This window comes from Bos javanicus, chromosome 27, assembly GCF_032452875.1.
Source record: "Bos javanicus breed banteng chromosome 27, ARS-OSU_banteng_1.0, whole genome shotgun sequence".
Lineage (NCBI taxonomy): Eukaryota > Metazoa > Chordata > Mammalia > Artiodactyla > Bovidae > Bos > Bos javanicus.
In genome coordinates this window covers 34,680,685-34,701,529 of record NC_083894.1, presented here as the reverse complement: position 1 = coordinate 34,701,529, position 20,845 = coordinate 34,680,685, and the positions used below count along the sequence as shown (strand labels likewise).

Here is a 20,845-nt window from a genome sequence, read left to right as displayed (position 1 = left end):
TATTTCTCACTTCCACTGTATAATCACAGGGATTTGATTTAGGTCATACCTGAATGGTCTAGTGGTTTTCCCTACTTTCTTCAATTTAAGTCTGAATTTAGTAATAAGGAGTTCATGATCTGAGCCACAGTCAGCTCCTGGTCTTGTTTTTGTTGACTGTATAGAGCTTCTCCATCTTTGGCTGCAAAGAATATAATCAATCTGATTTCAGTGTTGAGCATCTGGTGATGTCCATGTCTAGAGTCTTCTCTTGTGCTGTTGGAAGAGGGTGTTTGTTATATCCAGTGCATTTTCTTGGCAAAACTCTATTAGTCTTTGCCCTGCTTCATTCCATATTCCAAGGCCAAATTTGCCTGTTACTCCAGGTGTTTCTTGACTTCCTACTTTTGCATTCAAGTCCCCTATAATGAAAAGGACATCTTTTTTGGGTGTTAGTTCTAAAAGGTCTTGTAGGTCCTCATAGAACCATTCAACTTCAGCTTCTTCAGAGTTACTGGTTGGGGCATAGACTTGGATTACTGTGATATTGACTTGTTTGCCTTGGAAATGAACAGAGATCATTCTGTCGTTTTTGAGATTGCATCCAAGTGCTGCATTTCAGACTCTTTTGTTGACTATGATGGCTACTCCATTTCTTCTAAGGGATTCCTGCCCACAGTAGTAGATATAATGGTCTTAAGATACTTCAGATACTTAAGGATAAGTAATTATGTAAAGCCAATTAAGTTAGTTGATCCTATCATTACACTAAAATGGAAAATTATTTGATTATATCAATAGATGCAGAAAATGCATTTGACAATTTTAAGACAATTTATGATTAAGCTCACCAAAATAGTGAGAGAAGCAAACTAGAACCTCACAAAGAATCATTTAGAAAAAAATAGAGCTTACATCAAATTTAATGTTTAGAGATGAAGTGCTTCCCACTAAGATTTGGAAGAAGGCGAGAATTTAACTTGCCACTCTTATTCAGTTTTGTGCCTGTGTGCAAAACTGATGATACCAAGTATTGTGAGGACTTGGAGCAGAGGAACCGTCATTCATGTTGATGAATTAGACTTTAGACAGTTTGGTAATCTCATAAAATTCAACATTGCCTGACTTCATGATCTAGTAATTATCCCCTATACCATTTAGAAAATTTCACTGAAAACTTGTATCCACAGAAAGTTGGACCTGATTGCATATAGCAACTCTATTCATAATTGCCAGAAATTAAAAGCACACAACATGTCCTTTGATACATGAGTGGATAAAGAAACAAGACATAAAGAGAAATTTTATTCAGTATTCAGAAAATTAGTCATCAAGCAATATAAAGACATGGAGGAATTTTAAATGCATAGTGGTTAGTAAAAGAAGCCAGTTTGAAAAGTCTACACACTGTATCATTCCAAATCTACTACAATCTGGAAAAGGCAAAACTATGGAGATAGTTAAAAACATCATTGATTACCAACCAGGGCTTTGTGTGTTGCTTTCATCACTACTCAAGTTTTATTGTTTTAATGCTAGTATTTTGCCTTTAGGAAAAAACTGATTTTATCCTAAAACTATTTCTGACATTAAAACTGACTGTCAGTTAAACTCTTAAGAATCTGTGCATTTTTTCAAAGTATTCAAATTAAAAGTATTATAGTTACTGAAACAATGATTAATCTTCTCAGAATACTTTTTCAGTTTATTAGAATTAAATCAGTAGCATGTAATGAAAGCATATATTATTAATAGTATTGTTTATATATGAGTGCCATTTGTATTGAGAGTACTATTATCCTAAAAGAATAACAAAATCTAACTTTGCCAATGTTCTTAAGAAAATAATGAGCTTTATATAAAAGTTTATTAAATTTGTATTTGCATTTAGCTAATATAGCCACAATTACATGAAAAAACCAGGGATTGAAAAAAATAACTTGAGCAACCATTTTGTTTTTTATTCCCTTTAGTATTCGAAGATGATAACTTTAGAGGCATTTTCAGTTATTTTCACGCAGTTACTTGGAATTATGCTGGGATTAAAGTATAATAATAACATCTATGAATGTTCCTGTCCAGGAATTGCATGCATAATGAATCCTGAAGCAATGTAAGATGTGATTTTTATGAAAACTTTGTCTTCTTTGGGGAGATATTTATAGCATTTCTTGATGTACTATATCTTTGATATAACATAGATAAAAGCATTTTTACTAAATACCTATGAATTATTTTAATGTTTATTAAAGGAATGAGTATTTGATATTGTAGGAAATGTGCTTCATATTTCTATGCTCAGTGCTGTAGTATCAAGTCATTGATGATGAGTTCTTGTGAAGCACTGGAATCTTGATGTGAGATTTATTCATCCTATCAAAAAAATTTAAGCATGTACAGTTACAAGAATTGTGTTAGTCTGTCATATGAATGATTAATAAGATAGAAAAGTGTTATATATTTTGTATTAGTCTATCAGGGACAGAATTTTAAAGTCAACATGAGAATAAGCAAAATTTAAATGACTTATATTAAATGCCTAGAGAAAAATAAATAGGGAATACATGGAGAAGAGAAACTTTATGATAAAAAGGGGGGTCTAGGAAGCTTTCTATGAGACAAAACTCATGTTGGGACCTGAAACAGAAAAAATAAGTCTGGTCACATGAAGAACTCGTTGAAAACTTTTCAGGGAAAGACAGTGAAGTGATACGTGGATATGAAGAAATGTTAAAAGCTCAAAAGACTGGAAAGGATAAAACAAACCAAAAGAAATAACTGAAATTATATGGAAGAATATTAAAAGCATAGAATTTTTTTAAAGATGGTAAAATACAATCAGGTTAAAGAATCATGATTCAGAGAAAGAGGTCCAGGAAGGACTAGAAAATGTAGGAAAGAAGCTAAGCAAGCAATCATGATGCAGAAATTGGGATTTTATGATAAATGTAACAAAACACATTTTAATTGATTTATGCAGCATGGATAATAAAATATGTTTTGTAACATGAATGTTAAAAATTTCTCACAGAATAACAATAGGGTAATACTGTTACTGAATTAAGTCCTATGGACCCTAGCTTCTCTGCCTGGACAGGGGATGGTTCTTGGTTTGTTTTATTCAAGAAGCAGAGTAATGAAACGGAAGCTGAGATACCTCAACAGATAAAATTTCTTCAATGGACAAAGAATGAAGAAGTTCACAGATGAACTTCTCACCCACGTGGTGATAGGGATTTACTTTTAAAAGGTAAAGACGAAGGAAGGAAGAGTAAGGCTAGTGATGCAGAAGCATATACATTAGTCCTCCAGGGAAGGGGCAGGGCTTTTTCAAAGGAGTGGGGTGCCTACATTTATCAATCCTTTTTGAACAATAATGTCCATTTATGGGCACTGGTAAGTGTGTCATTTAATACTCTAATGTAGTAAAATAAACATATAATGAGACTCACGATCTCTTGGAGTTCTGATTGCTCACCATCTTGGACCCAGCTATTTCTTTCTTTATTTTATTATTTTGTGTGTGTGGTGGGGGGGGGGGTGTTTCATTTGTTTGTTGCTTCCTTTCTTATTTCTGGACCCTTTACTTTAGAGATTTATGGTAACTCTTGCTAAATGTGCAGGGTGATAGGTTTTGAGCAAAGACTGGAGCAGATTTTGAGCAAAGATTGGAGCAGCTCTGCCAATGGTATTTGGTAAATGATGATTCTCATAGTATACAGCAGTTTTGTAAGTTTGAGAGAAAGGGAGATGAGAAAGCTCTGGTCAGAGGGACTTGCTTGCTGGGTCCCATGGGACTCTAATAATCACAATTGAAGAAGTAAGTTCTTAGCCAGCTGTCTCCCCAGGGCACTACCCAGAGAGGAGATTGAAACACACTGCAGACTTTCTGTGAAAGTGGCCTATTGTTTAACATGTCCAGGAGATTTTGTCTGAAAGGGAAGCTTCCTCTTTGGCACACATCTTATAGCCTTTGGTGATTCTCTCAACAAGCAGAGCCCAGTGGGACTAATGTCACCCTCCCATTTGCTTTCTCCAGTTCCTGAAGAAAGCACCCCAAATTTTGAGAATGCCACCCATCATTCCTCTCTATATTGCCTTCCTCTGTTGACCTGTGGAACTTATGCTTACACTCAGAAGCGTGTATAATTTGCATACTTTAAAGGCTGCTAACTGAAGGTCAGGTTTCCAATCACCCCAATCTTAGGTGCTAAGTCAGGTCCTTCATTTTAGGACATTGACAGGTCTGACCATACCCTTAACAACTCAAAGACACTGAGAATGAAATTGGCTGATGCTTGGACAATATGAAAATTTTCAAAGAAAAGCAAAATCTAGGATCGGCTTGAATGACTAGATTCATCTTGTTTATCGCCACTCCTTCAAGACTGGGAGAGATGACTGTTTTGTCTAGAGTTAGATAAACAAGAGACAATTAAGTTATATGCAGAAACAACAGAATAGATTACAAGCAAAAGAATAAGATAATATATCATAAAATGACCATAATCAAATGGATATAAATGAATTGCCCAGTAAAGAATTCAGAATAATATACTGAAAGATGCTCACCAAGAAAAGGAGAAGACTGGATGAACAATGTGAGAACATAAAACCACAGGAAATATAAAGAAATACTGCATGGAAGTCAGAGGACTGACGAATACAAAACTGAACTGAAATATACAATAGAATATTGTAGTGATAAACTAAAAAGAGCATAGAAAGGATTAACAAACTCAGCAAAAGGAAAAATTACTACACAAACATTAAGGTAAGGGAATTATAAGACAACATCATGTGGACCAATAATCACATTCTATAGGTTCCAGAAGAGTGAGAAAGGGACAGAAAACTTTTTTGAAGAAATAATGGCTGAAGTGTTCCCTAACTTGGGAAAGGAGACAGATATCCAGATTTAAAGAGCCCAGAATTGTAAATAAGGTGAATTCAATGAGACCCACACCAAGAAACATAATTAAAACATCAAACATTAAAGACAGGAACCGTCTTAGAAGCAACAGCTTGTTACATACAGGGGAACCTCTTATAAGAACATGAGGAGCTTTGACAGCAGTCACATTGCAGGCCAGTAGGTAGTAGTAAGGTAAATGCACAATGCTGAAAGAAAAAGACTACTTTTACCAAGCAAAGGTGTCATTCAGAATTGAAGGGAAGAGATAAGAGTTTTACAGACATGCAAAATCTAAAGGAGTTTAACACCATTAGTCCGACCTTAGTAGAAATAGTAAATGGAGTTCTTTAATGTTTAGAAAAGGTACTAATTAGTAAAAGGAAAACATAAGAAGTATAAGTCTCAATGGTAAAAGTAAATACATACTGAAATTCAGAATAATTGAAAAAGTAAAGTAGGCAATTGGGCTTCCCTTGTGTCTAAACTGGTAAAGAATCTGCCTACAATGTGAGAGACCTGGTTTGATCCCTGGGTTGGGAAGATCCCCTGGAGAATAGAATGGGTACCCACTCCAGTATTCTGACCTGGAGAATTGCATGGACTATATATAGTCCATGGGGTTGCAAAGAGACAGACATGACTGAGTGGCTTTCACTTTCACTTTCACTTTCAAAGCAGGTAATTAAAGGTAACATGGTTTGCATAAAAGTCAAGTGTCATGAAAATTACAACTATAATATTGTGATAAGCTATATGAAACATAACAAGTTATAAAATGTTATACAAAGCATAAAACCTGTTGAGGAAAATAAATATATTCTAAGTCAAAATATAGAGTGCATTTGAAACTTTGTTATCTACTTAGACTGTGAGAGATATATATTGTATGTGCAAGCCTCATGGTAACCATAAAACAAAAACAAAACAAAAATCAAACCAAACCCATAACCAAACAAACAAACAAACAAAAAAAGTGGAAGCACAAAAGAGAAAAAAAAAAAGAAGGAATGCAAGAAGAGAGCAAGAGCAGAGGAAAGCATCAGAGGAACAACAAAATAGCCAGAAAAGAAGGAGCAAAATGACAATAAGTTCACGCCATCAATAATTACTTTTAAAGCAAATGTATCAAATTTTCCAGTCAAAAGACAGGATGGATGATGAATGAAAAGCAAGACCCACCACTCTCATACCTACAAGTGATTCCAGGCAGGCGTAAGGATACACAAACTAAAAGTGAAAGGATAGAAAAAGATATTCCACATAAAGAGAAACCCAAAGAAAGCTGGAGTGACTATACTAATATCAGATAAAAATGGACTTTAAAACAAATAATGATAATCCAGCATCATGCATCGAACCTGGACTGGCAACTCGTTTCCTACATGATATTTTACATGTTTCATTGCCATTCTCCCAAATCATTTTGATATTTGGCAAAACTAATACAATTATGTAAAGTTTAAAAATAAAATAAAATTAGAGAGAAAAATAAATAAATAAAATAAAATAAAATTTCCAACAAGAAAAAAAAAAAAAAAAAACAAATAATGATAATAAGAGATAAAGAAGGGTACTGCTTATTTATATCAGGAAAGAAGTAACTATATACTTACTTATATACAGTAAGAAGAAATAACATTTATTAATATACATACACTCAACATTTGTTGTTTTTATTGTTTCATTGTTTACTTGCAAAGTCATGTCCAACTCTTTTGCAGCCTCATAGACTATAGCCCACCAGGCTCATCTGTCCATGGGATTTCCTAGACTAGAATACTGGAATAGGTTGCCATTTCCTTCTCCAGGGTATCTTCCTGACCCAGGGATCATACCCACATCTCCTGCTTGGCAGACAGATTCTTTACCAATGAGTCACAGGGAAGCCTGCACTCAACACAGAATAAACTAAATACTTAAAGCAAATATGGACAGGAATAAAAGGACAAACAGACAGTAAAACAGTAATAGTAGGAAACTTTTAAGTACCTATGTATTTCATCAGATAGATCATCCAGGCAGAATGTCAAAAAAGACACATTGGCTGTAATGAAACCTTAGGCCTGATAGATTGACCCGTATTACAGAACATTCCACCCAACAGAAGTAGAACTCACATTCTTCTCAAGTGTATTTGAAGCATTCTCCTGAATAGATCATATGTTAGACCACAAAACAAGTTTCAACCAGTTAAAGAATTTCAAAACCATATTCAACATCTTTTCTAACCCCAATAGTATAAACCTGGACATAAATTAAAAGAAGAAAACTGGAAAACTCAAAAATATGTGAAGACTAAACAAGGTACCACTAAATAATCACGTGCCAACAAAGAAAGAAAAGAAAGCTCAAAAAGGACCTTGAGAGCAACAAAAATGGAAATACGACATACCGAAATTTATGCCATGCAGACAAAGCAGTTGTAAGTAGAAGTTTATGGCGATAAATCACTATTTCAGGGAAAAGCTTAAAATAAAAAAAAAAAAAAACCATCCTAATCTATACCAGAAAAAAGAAGAACAAATGAAGTCCAAGTTAGTAGATGAAAGGAAGTATCAAAAGTCACAGTGAAAATAAATGAAATAGATAATAAAAAGATACTAGAAAAAGATCAGTGAAGCCAAGAAATCGTTCTCTGAGATTTTAAACAAGATTGACAAACTTTTAGCTCAAAACTCTTCAAAAAAAAGAGCAAAAAGATTCAAATTTTAAAAATTAAAAATGAAAGACAATATGTTGCAAATAATACTACATAAAACAAAAGATTATAAGAGACTATTATAAACAATTATTATACATGAACAATTTGGAAAATCTAAGAGAAATGAATAATAATCTAGGAACATAGGACCTTCCAATACTGAATCATAAAGAAATACAAAACTTGAACAGATTGATTACCTATACGGAGACTGAATCAGGAATCAAAAACCTTCCAGCAACCAAAAGTCCAGGACCACTAGTTTCCCTGGTGAGCTATACAAAACATTCTAGAAGAATTCCTACAAATCTTCAAACTCTTCTGAAAAATAGAAGAGGAGGGAAATTTTTCAATCAATATTTTATGAGGCCAGCACTGTTTTCATACTGAAACAAACAAGGATAGCATGAAAAAAAATAAATGTTATGGTTTTGATGAATTTTGATGCAAAAGTCTTCAGCAAAATATTAGCAAGCCTAATTCAATAGTACACAGACATAGTTAAGGTGTTTGAGGAGTAGGTGGGTGTAGAGTACATCTCTCTCCATGGATGATGCGTCAGGAATACACCTTCAGTTGCAGAAGTTCTCTCAGAACACCAGTTGAAAGTGGACAGGAGTCCCTTACCACTGAAAAGGAATGTATAGATTGATGCAAAACTTGGCAGGACAAAGGAAGGAGGAGAGTGATCAGGACTGAACTTGCATCCAGAGTATAGGGGAACTGAAGCATCAGTCAGATCCTTACAGCAGGGCAATATTTTGGGACAGTGGAAGCTATAGGAGAATGCAGCAGCTGATCTATGACAGTCTGAATGGAAAGAGAACCACAGAGACAATCCTTGGGGGCAGCCCCTCCCTTCCCTGGACAGGGACACAAGGCTCTTGGAACGTGTGGCAGCTGGGAGCTGGAGCATACAGACTGGAGAGCAGTCTCAGGGTAAGGTCTGTTGTTGACTATGGGGAGACAACTTGAGGGGACGTCAGGGAGGAGATTGTGGTGGAAAAGGCCAGACAGCTGTGGAGGAAAGGCGATACTGCTGAGTCATGGACAAGGGGTGGAGCCATCACTATAGCCTCTCTCCCCACATGCCACCACCAGCAGCTGACCCAGGGAGGGTGGCCTTTTAAGTACCCAATGCAGTGAGCAATAGAGAAGGACCCTAGCCAGGGGAGCCCTTTAAGTACCTGGTACACCTTATATGCAGAGTACATCATGAGAAATGCTGGGCTGGAAGAAGCACAAGCTGGAATCAAGATTGCCAGGAGAAATATCAATAACCTCAGATATGTAGATGGCACCACCCTTATGGCAGAAAGTGAAGAGGAACTCAATAGCCTCTTGATGAAAATGAAAGAGGAGAGTGAAAACGTTGGCTTAAAGCTCAACATTCAGAAAACGAAGATCATGGCATCTGGTCCCATCACTTCATGGGAAATAGATGGGGAAACAGTGGAAACAGTGTCAGACTTTATTTTTTGGGCTCCAAAATCACTGCAGACAGTGACTGCAGCCATGAAATTAAAAGACGCTTACTCCTTGGAAGGAAAGTTATGTCCAACCTAGATAGCATATTGAAAAGCAGAGACATTACTTTGCCAACAAAGGTCCATCTAGTCAAGGCTATGGTTTTTCCAGTGGTCATATATGGATGTGAGAGCTGGACTGTGAAGAAAGCTGAGCACCGAAGAATTGATGCTTTTGAACTGTGGTGTTGGAGAAGACTCTTGAGAGTCCCTTGGACTCAAGGAGATCCAACCTGTCCATTCTGAAGGAGATCAGCCCTGGGATTTCTTTGGAGGGAATGATGCTGAAGCTGAAACTCCAGTACTTTGGCCGCCTCATGGGAAGTGTTGACTCATTTGAAAAGACCCTGATGCTGGGAGGGATTGGGGGCAGGAGGAGAAGGGGACGACAGAGGATGAGATGGCTGGAGGGCATCACTGACTTGATGGACATGAGTCTGGGTAAACTCCGGGAGTTGGTGATGGACAGGGAGGCCTGGCGTGCTGCGATTCATGGGGTCTCAGAGAGTTGGACATGACTGAGCGACTGAACTGAACTGAACTGAACACCAATAGAGAAAGGACCCCAGTCAGGGGAGGCACTTAAGTGCCTGACATGCTGAACAACAGAGAAGGACCAGCCAGAAAGTCTCTTTGAGCGCCAGCTGCCTGAGGCTAGAAAAGTCTATAAGTGCCATAACTCCTGCTCCTGAGGTTGCCAGGGTCCCTGCACATTGGCCCTGCCAGGGTCCCTGCAATCCAAGCGGCTCCACCACCTCCATTCTTAATCCTCAGTGAAGCAGAGGTGCCAGAGGCTTGAAAAAATCCTAGTAGCACCATATCTCCTGTTCCAATCGCTTCCGGCTCCTCTGGGTACCTGGCACTGTTAGAGGCCCTGTGTTCCAAGCTGCCACACCACCGCTACAGTAGATCCCCACTGCTGCAGAGCTGCCAGAGGCTAGAGAAAACCCCAGAAGAGCCATGTCTCCTACTCCCCTGACCTCCAGCTCCCCTGCATACCTGGAGCTGCCAGAGCACCTGTGATCCAAGCAGCTGCACCACCCCCACACCGGGTCCTCCCTGGAGCAGAACCCAGTCCTCCAGGGCAGCCTCGGGAGCAAACTCCTGTGGACAACCCACATGTAGAGGTGGAGATGAAACCACAATTGAACCCCAGGGTCAGTGTGGCTAGGGAAGAGGATTGAAAACCTTCCTATCAACTGTACAAGCTGCAGATTAAAGCCAAACAATCAACTAGGCAAACTCTGTGTCTATGAAATGTATAAAGGCACAATGAGAATTCCCACAGAACAGAAGACACTAACTCTGGCAGCTGTGGACACTGGAGGCCAGAATACGCAGGTGTAGGGCCAGAATCTGAGCTGTCCCGATAGCAGGTCCAGAGACCAGCTCAGTATTGGAGGGCATCCTAGGGATGTACAGGTGGACTGTAACTCACAGTGAGGAAAAGGACGCTTGACAACAGAGATCAGAGAAAAGCTATTATTATTATTATTATATTTTGATTTGTTCTCCAAAGAAGACATACAGATTGCTAATAAACACATGAAAAGATGCTCAACATCACTCATTATGAGAAAACTGCAAATCACAACTATAGTGAGATATCACCTCACACCAGTCAGAAGGACCGTCATCAAAAATCTACAAATAATAACCGCTAGAGAGGGCATGGAGAAAAGGGAAGCCTCTTACATTGTTGATGGGAATGGAAATAGATACAGCTGCTATAGAAGACAGTATGGAGATTCCTTAAAAAGCTAGGAATTAAACTACCATATCACACACACACACACACACACACACACACACAGAGAAATCGCTCAGTCGTGTCTGACTCTTTCCGACCCCATGGGTTGTAGCCCACCAGGCTCCTCGGTCCGTGGGATTTTCCAGGCATGAATACTGGAGTGGGTTGCTGTTTCCTTCTCCAGCGGATCTTCCTGACCCAGAGATCGAACCTGGGTGTCCCGCATTGTAGGCAGATGCTTTACCGTCTGAGCTACCAGGGAAGTCCATCAAAAACACAGAAGAGTAGTAGCAAGTTTCAAAAGGATGTCAGTTGAGATCTTTTACAGATGAAATCTACTTCCTAGAAGTCAACTCGCCAATTATATGCACAGCTGGAGACAAGAGGCTGCAAAAAGGTCCAGCTGGAAAATATCTCGGGTACCCAATTAGATCCAGTTATTCTGCGTCTGTGGATTTAAAATGATCATCATCCACGGTGGAATAGATGTGTCCCTCATTGCTCAGAAAATCCACAGCTAGCTTGATTGAGGCTACGGACATGTGTTGCAGTTGGTTCTTGAGCTCCTGAAAGTTCAATCCTTCAGGTCTTGGGCAAGCCTTGATCAAATTCAGCACCTGGTTCTGGGCCACAGTGAGGCCATTTGCTGGTATGAAGTTATTCCCACCGAAATTCCCAGCTTCACCCATTCCTGGATTGCTGATAGGTGCTCTCCCTGCTGAAGGCTGGCTGTTCAACTTGCTCAGCATCATGTGTGCATTGACTACTTCCAGAATATGTGTGGTGAACTCATTCATATCCTCCAGGGGCATGATCTTAAAGGCTACCAGGCTTTTCTTGTTCCATATGACCCAACAATCCCACTACTGGGCATATACCTTGAGAGAGCCATAATTGAAATCAACCCATGTACCTCAATGTTCACTGAAGCACTATTTCTGATAGCTGGGACATGGAAGCAACCTAGATGCCCATTGACAGATGAATGGATAAAGAAGCTGTGGTACATATATGCAAATGAATATTACTCAGCCATAAAATGGAATGCATATGAGTCAGGGCTACTGAGGTGGATGAACGTAGAGCCATTAAAACAAGGTGAATTAAGTCAGAGAAAACGAAGTATTGTACATTAACATATAGATATGGAATCTAGAAAGATGGTGCTGATGAACCTATTTGCAGAGCAGCAGTGGAGACACAGACATAGAGAACAGAATTGTGGTCTCGGGGAGTGGGGCAAGGAGAGGGTGGGAGAAATGGAGACAGTAGCAAGGAAACATATTCACTCCCGTATGTCAAAGAGAGAGCCCGTGGGGATTTGATGTATGACTCAGGGAGCCCAAACCAGGGCTTGGTGACAACCTAGAAGTGTGAGATGGGGTGGGGGTGGGAAGGAGGTTCAAGAGGGAGGGGACACATATATATGTGGCTGATTCATGTTAATATATGGCAGAAACCAACATAATATTGTAAAGCAATATCTTTCAACTAAAAATAAGTAAATTTAAAAAAATTCAACAGCACATTAAAATGATCATGTGTCATGTAAGGGCTTCCCTGGCGGTGCTAGTGGTAAAGAATCCATCTATCAATGCAGGAGACTTATGAGATGAGAGTTTGATTCAGGGTCAGGAAGATCCCCTGGAGAAAGGCATGGCAACCCACTCCAGTATTCTTGCCTGGAGAATCCCATGGATGGAAAAGCCTGGTGGGCTTCAGTCCTTGAGGTCACAAAGAGTCAGCTAAGATCGAAATGTCTTGGCATGCACACACACATAACATGAAGAGAGGGGTTTATTTAAAGGGTGCAGGAGTGAGTCAACACCTGTAACTCAATATGTTATACCCCATTTACAAAAAATGATAAAAATATATTCATCTCAATAAATTTAAAAATATTTGAAAAAATTCAAATCCATTTATGATAAATACTCTTAACAAAGTAGACATGGTGGAATGTGCTTCAACTTAATATGGTTATATATGACAAACCACAGCTAACATCCTACTCAACATTGCAGGGACTTCCCTGGCAGTCCAGTGGTTAAGACTCTGAGCTTCTCCTGTAGAAATCATGGGTTCAGTCCTGGTCAGGAAACTAGGATCCTGCATGCTGCATGGTGTGCCCAAAAACAAAATATGCAAAACAAAAAACAATGTAAAGATGGGTGATTTCCTTCTAACATCTGGCAACAAGACAAGGTTGCACAGTCTTGCCACTTTTATTCAAAATGGTATTGAAAGTCCTAGGCAGAGCAGTTAGGTGGTAGAGATAAAAGTTATCTAAATCAGAAAGGAAAAGTAATACTGTCACTATATGCAGATGACATGATTTTGTACATAGTAGAAAACCCTAAAGGACTCTACCAAAAACTGTCAGAAGTAATAAGCATATTCAGGGAAGTTACAGTATGCAAAGTTAATATATAAAATACTTTGTATTGCTATATACTAAAAACACATTTTCAGAAATAGAGATTAAGAAAGAAATCCCATTTACAATAGCATCAAAAAGAATAAATTACTTAGAATAAATTTAGAGGCCAAGAAAGTGAAAGATGTGTACTGAGAAATATAAGACATTGATGAAAGGAATGAAATAATATGCTAGGAAACAAAAAATACTTCATGCTTATTTACTGGAAGAATTAATATTGTTAAACTATCCACATAAGGACTGGAAAAGGTCAGTCCTTACCCCAATTTCCAAGAAAGGTAGTACTAAAGAATGTTCCAACCATAGGATAATTGCTCTCTTCTCCCATACTAGTAAGGTCATGCTTAAAATCTAGCATGCTAGGCTTCAGTGTTATGCAAACTAAGAACTTTCAGATATCTAAGCTGGGTTTAGAAAAGGCAGAGGAACCAGAGATCAAATTGCTAACATTCGCTGGATCAGAGAGAAAACAAGGGAATTCCAGAAAAATATTAACCTCTGTTTCATCAGTTGGTCCAAAGCCTTTACTATGTGGTTCATGATAAACTGTGGAAAGCTCTTAAAGAGACAGGCATACTACACTATCTTACCTGTCTCCTGAGAAACGTTATGCAGGTCCAGAGGCAACAGTTAGAACCCTGTATGGAACAACCGATTGGTTCAAGATGGAGAAAGGAGTATGACAAAACTGTCTGCTGTCACCCTGTTGGTTTAACCTATACGCTTAGCACATCATGAGAAATGCCAGGCTGAATGAGTCACAAGCTGGAATCAAGATAGGTGGGAGAAATATCAACAACCTCAGATATATGGATGATACCACTCTAACGGCAGAAAGTTAAGAGGAACTAAGGAACTAAAGAGCCTCTTGATGAGGGTGAAGGAGGACAGTGAAAGAGCTGGCTTAAAGTTAAATATTAAACTAAGAGCATGGCATCTGGCCCCATGACTTCATGGCAAATACAAGGGGGAAAGTGGAAGTAGTGACAGATACCTTCTTCTTGGACCCTAAGATCTTTGCAGATTGTGACTGGAGCAATGAAATCAGAAGACAGTTGCTTCTAAGCAGGGAAAAAAAAGTGAAGTCACTCAGTCATGTCCAACTCTTTGCTACTCCATGGACTATAGCTTACCAAGCTCCTCTATCCATGAGATTTTCCAGGAAAGGGTACCAGAGTGGGTTGCCATTTCCTTCTCCAGAGGATCTTCCCTGGAGATCGAACCCAGGGATCGAACCCAGGTCTTCTACATTGCAGTCAGATGCTTTACCGTCTGAGCCACCAGGGAAGCTATGTCAAACCTAGACAGTGTGTTGAAAGCACAGACATTACTCTGCCGGCAAAGGTCTGTATAGACAGGGCTGTAGATGACAAGTACAGGTCATCTATACTTGTGAGAGCTGGGCCGTAAGGAAGGCAGAGCACCAAAGAATTGATGCCTTCAAACTGTGGAAGAAATGATGCTAAAGAGTCCATTGGACAGCAAGAAGATCAAACCAGTCAATCTTAGGGGATATCAACCCTGAATACTCATTGTAAGGACTGAAACTGAAGCAGAAGCTTCAGTATCTTGGGCATGTGATGCTAATATCCAGCTCATTGAAAAAGTCCCTGATGCTGGGAAAGATTGAGGGCAGAAGGAGAAGAGGGCATCGGAATATGAGATGGCTGGATGGCATCACCAATACAGTGGACATGAACTTGGGCAAATTTCGGGAGATGGCAAGGTACAGGGAGGCCTGGCCTTTTGCCATTCGCAAAGAGTTGGACACAACTGGGTGACTGAACAGCAAAAATCTATATTATCCAAATCAGTCTGCACATTCAATATAATCCCTATTCAAATTGCAATGATACTTTTCCCAGATATAAAATTAGTTCAGTTCAGTCGCTCAGTCGTGTCCAACTCTCTGAGACCCCATGAATCACAGCACGCCAGGCCTCCCTGTCCATTACCAACTCCAGGAGTTCACTCAAACTCACGTCCATCGAGTTGGTGATGCCATCCAGCCATCTCATCCTCTGTCATCCCCTTTTCCTCCTGACCTCAATCCCTCCCAGCATCAGAGTCTTTTCCAATGAGTCAACTCTTCGCATGAGGTGGTCAAAGTACTGGAGTTTCAGCTTTAGGATCATTCCCCCCAAAGAACACCCAGGGTTGATCTCCTTTAGAATGGACTGGTTGGATCTCCTTGCAGTCCAAGGGACTCTCAAGAGTCTTCTCCAACACCACGTTCAAAAGCATCAATTCTTCGGCTCTCAGCTTTCTTCACAGTCCAACTCTGACATCCATACATGACCACTGGAAAAACCATAGCCTTGACTAGACAGACCTTTGCTGGCAAAGTAATGTCTCTGCTTTTCAATATGCTATCTAGGTTGGTCATAACTTTCCTTCCAAGGAGTAAGCGTCTTTTAATTTCATGGCTGCAATCACCATCTGCAGTGATTCAATCCTAAAATTTGAATGGACCCTGAATAGCCATGATAACCTTGAGAAAGAACAAAGTTGGAGACATCATGTGCCTGATTCCAGGACTAAGATAGACAAGATACAAATAAGCCATGAGCATTTGTGTCAGAATATAAGAAGATGTTCAAAGAATTTGGATATGTGCCTCATGGACACAAAACAGTTTGAAGGAGTCTTCCAACAGGAAATCTAGGACAATCTGAAAGTCATATGTAATGTTAATTAATGATTAAAACACCTTTTAGTGTACTAGGAAAATTTGAGTCCATATTCATATAAATACATGAAAATATTATTTTGAAGTGAATAAATATATTGATGGGTATATTAAAATAAGGTTATAAAAGATATATATACATAGTGAATATATTGAAAATATAACTAGGAAGGATATATATACATAAAACTTCTCCACAAATAATTATTAAGAGATAAGGAGAGAAAGAGATGTTAGAGTATAGACTTTAATCACCTAATCAAAATGACTTTTTGCAAAAAACGTAACAAGTTGGAATCGTGTGCTGTTAGGATGCAATGGAGCAGACAGACTCAGCAACACTTCTGTGATGCATTTAACAACATACATAACCTCAGTCTAAGTACTGGGAAACATTTCACAAACCTAAACTGAGGCACATTTTCCCAAATAATCAGCCTGAGACTATAAAACTTTTGAATGTCAGAAATGCCACAAAAAAGTGTAGTCAACTAAACTAAGGCAATAGGAGTACTAAAGGCAGTGGTTGGTTCTGAAGTGGATCTTTTTAATGTAGAGTGCCAGTACCGTGATGAAGGGGAAATTTGAACCTGATAAAAGAATTAGATGTTAACAACATATCTTTGTTTCCTGTTATTGAAGGTCTGTTTTAAGAGAATTCAGTTCTCTATATGAGTTATACATTAAAATTATTATTATTCAACTTGTTTAGGAAACAAAATTTGTTTCTCATGTCATTTCTCTAAGTATGAGTTTGTTACTAATTTAAACAAAAACCCATTAAACAGTGTACTAGAAATATAGAAATATCAAACTAGAGAGAATCTAGGGTTTATGTATTCTATATACTTCATGCTGAGCTGTTTTAATTTTGTTACCAAAATAAAAATAATTCTGACTTTTAATTAATTCAATCAAACATTGTGTTTATTCTTTCAGTTTTCTATATTATCCCTAGTATGTATCATTTTCTTAATAATAATTAGTTCTTACTATAATGATTATAATCTTGACAGTGTTGTAAATAATAAGCAAAGTAATAAACAGTAAGTTGTACTTAAATAGAGCCTTTTTGTCAACAAGCACTGTTTTGTTTAACATGTCCTCAATTATGCAATCTCATTAACATCCTCTACTTATTAGATATCTGTTATACTGAATTAGAATAGAAATGAGCTTATTCTTTTATTACTAATTGAATTAAAAATAAAGCACTCTCCATTTCTTGGCTATCTCTAATGAAGAAGTAAATAATTCACAGCATGTTATTGAAGAGTGTTACTTTGATAGTGATTTCATTCCTTTTAACTAAGAAATACAATTTAATTTTAGACGTTCCCATGGCATAAAGTTTTTTAGCAGTTGCAGCATAGATGAATTTAAACATACAACTTCACAGCCTAAATTTGAATGTCTTCAGAATCGAACAGTTCCAAAAGTGGTTCCCCAAGGAAGACAATCCATTTGCGGCAATGGAGTTCTGGAGCCACCTGAACAATGTGACTGTGGTTCCATGGAGGTTAGTGGAAAAGACTGATATTTGTTTTTGTGTTTGTCACGTAATCTCACAAATGTAGATGTGACATAAAGGGGGAAAACTTGAAAAAACAATTGTTCCATATAGTCAAACATCTAAGATGGGGGGCATGTGATAACTTGACTCATCCAGAATTTGAAGTTGAACAATTTAAGAATAGGGTAAATGCAGCCCAGGGTTGAATGAAGATTTTCCTTACTGTGTAAATATTACCCATCTTTCTGTATCATAAACATCAATTCCAACAGTAGTATAATTATCACCTAAATTATCCATGAATTCCTTTAAAGTGACTGATTTAAATCACTGAGTTATTAAATGTATGCTGTTGTTCACATCTTCATCTTCTAATTTCAGTCCTTGCATTGGGGGAACTTCATTTATTTTAGCTTGGTTTCACAAAATTGAATTAAAGAACAGAGACATCACTTTGCCCACAAAGAACCATGTAGTCAAAGCTGTGGGTTTTCCAGTAGTCATGTATGGATGTGAGAGTTGGACCATAAAGGCTGAATACCAAAGAATTTATACTCTTGAATTATAAAGTTGGAGAAGACTCTTGAGAGTCCTTTGAACTGCAAGGAGATCAAACCAGTCAATTCGAAAGAAAATCAACTCTGAATAGTCATTGGAAAGACTGATGCTAAAGCTGAAGTTCCAATACTTTGGCCAACTGATGCAAACAAATTGACTCACAATACCCTGATGCTGGGAAAGATTGAAGGCAGGAGGAGAGGGGGACAACAGAGGATAAGATGGTTGGATGGCAACACCAACTCACGGGATATGAGTTTGAGCAAGCTCTGGGAGATGGTGAAGGACAGGGAAGCCTGGCACACTGCAGTCCATGGGGTTGCAAAGAGTCGGACACGACTGAGCAACTGAACTGAACTGATAGGTTCATGGATTATAATAAATGCACCACCACATCTGTTACATTCCAGTGTCATGTTATTATTTTTGGTCAACTCTCATCTCTTATTTTGGAGTTGCTTTTTATGAATATTCTTGAGCATATAAACCACCTCAGTCAGTTCAGTCACTCAGTTGTGTCCGACCCTTTGAGACCCCATGGACTGCAGCATGCCAGGCTTCCCTGTCCATCATCAACTCCCGGAGTTTGCTGAGACTCATGCCTATCGAGTCAGTGATGCCATCCAACCATTTCATCCTCTGTTGTCCCCTTCTCTTCCGGACTTCAATCTTTCCCAGCATCAGGGTCTTTTCCAATGAGTCATTTCTTCGCATCAAGTAGCCAAAGTATTGCAGTTTCAGCTTCAGCATCAGTCCTTCCAATGAGTATTCAAGACTGATTTTCTTTAGGATGGACAGGTTGTATCTCTTTGCAGTCCAAGGGACTCTCAAGAGTCTTCTCCAACACCACAGTTCAAAAGCACCAATTCTTCTGCACTCAGCTTTCTTTATAATCCAACTCTTACATCCATATATGACTACCAGAAAAACCATAGTTTTAACTACACAGGCCTTTATCAGCAAAGTAATGTCTCTGCTTTTTAATATGCTGCCTAGGTTGATCAGAGCTTTTCTTCCAAGGAGCAAGAGTCTTTTAATTTCATGGCTGCTGTCACCATCTGCAATGATTTTGGAGCCCAAAACAGTAAAGTCTTTCACTGTTTCCATTGTTTCCCCATCTATTTGTCATCAAGTAATGGGACAAGATACCATGATCTTAATTTTCTGAATGTTGAGCTTTAAGCCAACTTTCTCACTCTCCTCTTTCACTTTCATCAAGAGGCTCTTTAGTTCTTCTTTGCTTTCTGCCATAAGGGTGGTGTTATCTGCATATTTGAGGTTATTGATATTTCTCCCGGCAATCTTGATTCCAGCTTGTGCTTCATCCAGCCCAGCGTTTCTCATGATGTACTCTGCATATAAGTTAAATAAGCAGGGTGACAGTATACAGCCTTAACGTACTCCTTTCCCAATTTTGAACCAGTCTGTTGTTCCATGGCTGGTTCTAAGTGTTGCCTCTTGAGCTGCATACAGATTTCTCAGGAGGCAGGTCATGTAGTCTAGTATTACCATCTCTTTCAGAATTTTCCACAGTTTGTTGTGATCCACACAGTCAAAGGCTTTAGCGTAGTCAATGAAGCAGAAGTAGATGTTTTTCTGGAGTTCTTGCTTTTTCTATGATCCAGTGGATGTTGGCAAATCTAGGTCTTTAGTCTAGATTTCCATTATACATTGAGTGCTGTCAAAATACACTGTCTACTGTAGCCTCTCTCTTTGATTCTAGATTTTCGATATTAGGCTATCACGTCACTAATTTTTGTTTTATTTTCCACACTATTAATATTTAGTGAGGGTTTAATATTCCATCTTCGCTAAATTCACTTGCTGTTTTTCATTGCCATGTTTATATTGTGAAGCATAACACAATTTTATTAATAATGAAACATGAAAAAGAAAAAATGATTATTATCTGATTCTTATAGATATTACAAGTGTTAAATAAGAATAGAATTTGGGATATACTTTAGTAATATGCCATTAGTGTAACTGCATTATGTTTCATTTTATAAAGGACAAGTATCCAGGTATAATAAAATATCTAATAAATTACTATTCTATAAGAATTTTAGCAGAACAGATATATTCCACTTATAGTTACATTTACAACATACTACTCAAAATACTTAATGTAAAATAAAAATACATATATGTAGATATATATTTATATATATAACAGAAACATTTTACACCTTCACATATTTACTGGGCTTAATGTGGAAGAAAATTTTATACAGAAGCTCTTGGAACAAATCACAAAAGAAAAGTGGCAATTTTCAGATTTCACAATATCACAGTAATAAAAATATTTTTAAAACCTGCCAAAATAGAAATAAGTTGTCATGACAAATTGCAAAACAATATAAAATATATAAGTGGCTAGGGGCTAATATTATTAATACAAAAGTGCTTAGAAATAAAGGAAATAAATAGAATATCTCAACAAAAAGGATGCATAAACATATGAAATAAACTAAATTGTGAAGATATGTGAAATTGAAACAGATATAAACACTTAGTTATTTGTGCCTATTCACTTTATTCATTTTAAAATATTACTTATCAATATTGTATTGGTTTAACCTCCAATTAAAATAAGTTTATATTAAAAATAAAATTAAAAATATATTACTTATCAGTCTTATATCACTCTTACACTAACTAAACTCTATAAAAAGAAGGAAATAAATGTGTATTATGAAAGAGCTCTTCAGATCAGATCAGATCAGATCAGTCGCTCAGTCGTGTCCGACTCTTTGCGACCCCATGAATCGCAG

General features: G+C 37.9%; 2 protein-coding genes across 4 annotated transcripts in view; one reads left to right on the top strand and one right to left on the bottom strand.

Moving 5' to 3' along the window:
* LOC133240020 (A disintegrin and metallopeptidase domain 3-like) overlaps window positions 1-20,845 on the top strand; it is a 113,875-nt gene that overhangs the window by 60,618 nt on the left and 32,412 nt on the right. For all 3 annotated transcript variants that reach the window (XM_061404543.1, XM_061404542.1, XM_061404540.1), the window contains 2 exons: window positions 1,953-2,092; window positions 17,333-17,519. In XM_061404543.1, coding sequence (XP_061260527.1) covers window positions 1,953-2,092; window positions 17,333-17,519 — 327 coding nt within the window. The remainder of the gene's footprint in view (window positions 1-1,952; window positions 2,093-17,332; window positions 17,520-20,845) is intronic.
* On the bottom strand, window positions 11,270-11,722 carry LOC133240145 (replication protein A 32 kDa subunit-like). Its single transcript, XM_061404744.1, has one exon. The coding sequence runs from the start codon at window positions 11,681-11,683 to the stop codon at window positions 11,309-11,311; it is 375 nt and encodes a 124-aa protein (XP_061260728.1). The 5' UTR covers window positions 11,684-11,722; the 3' UTR covers window positions 11,270-11,308.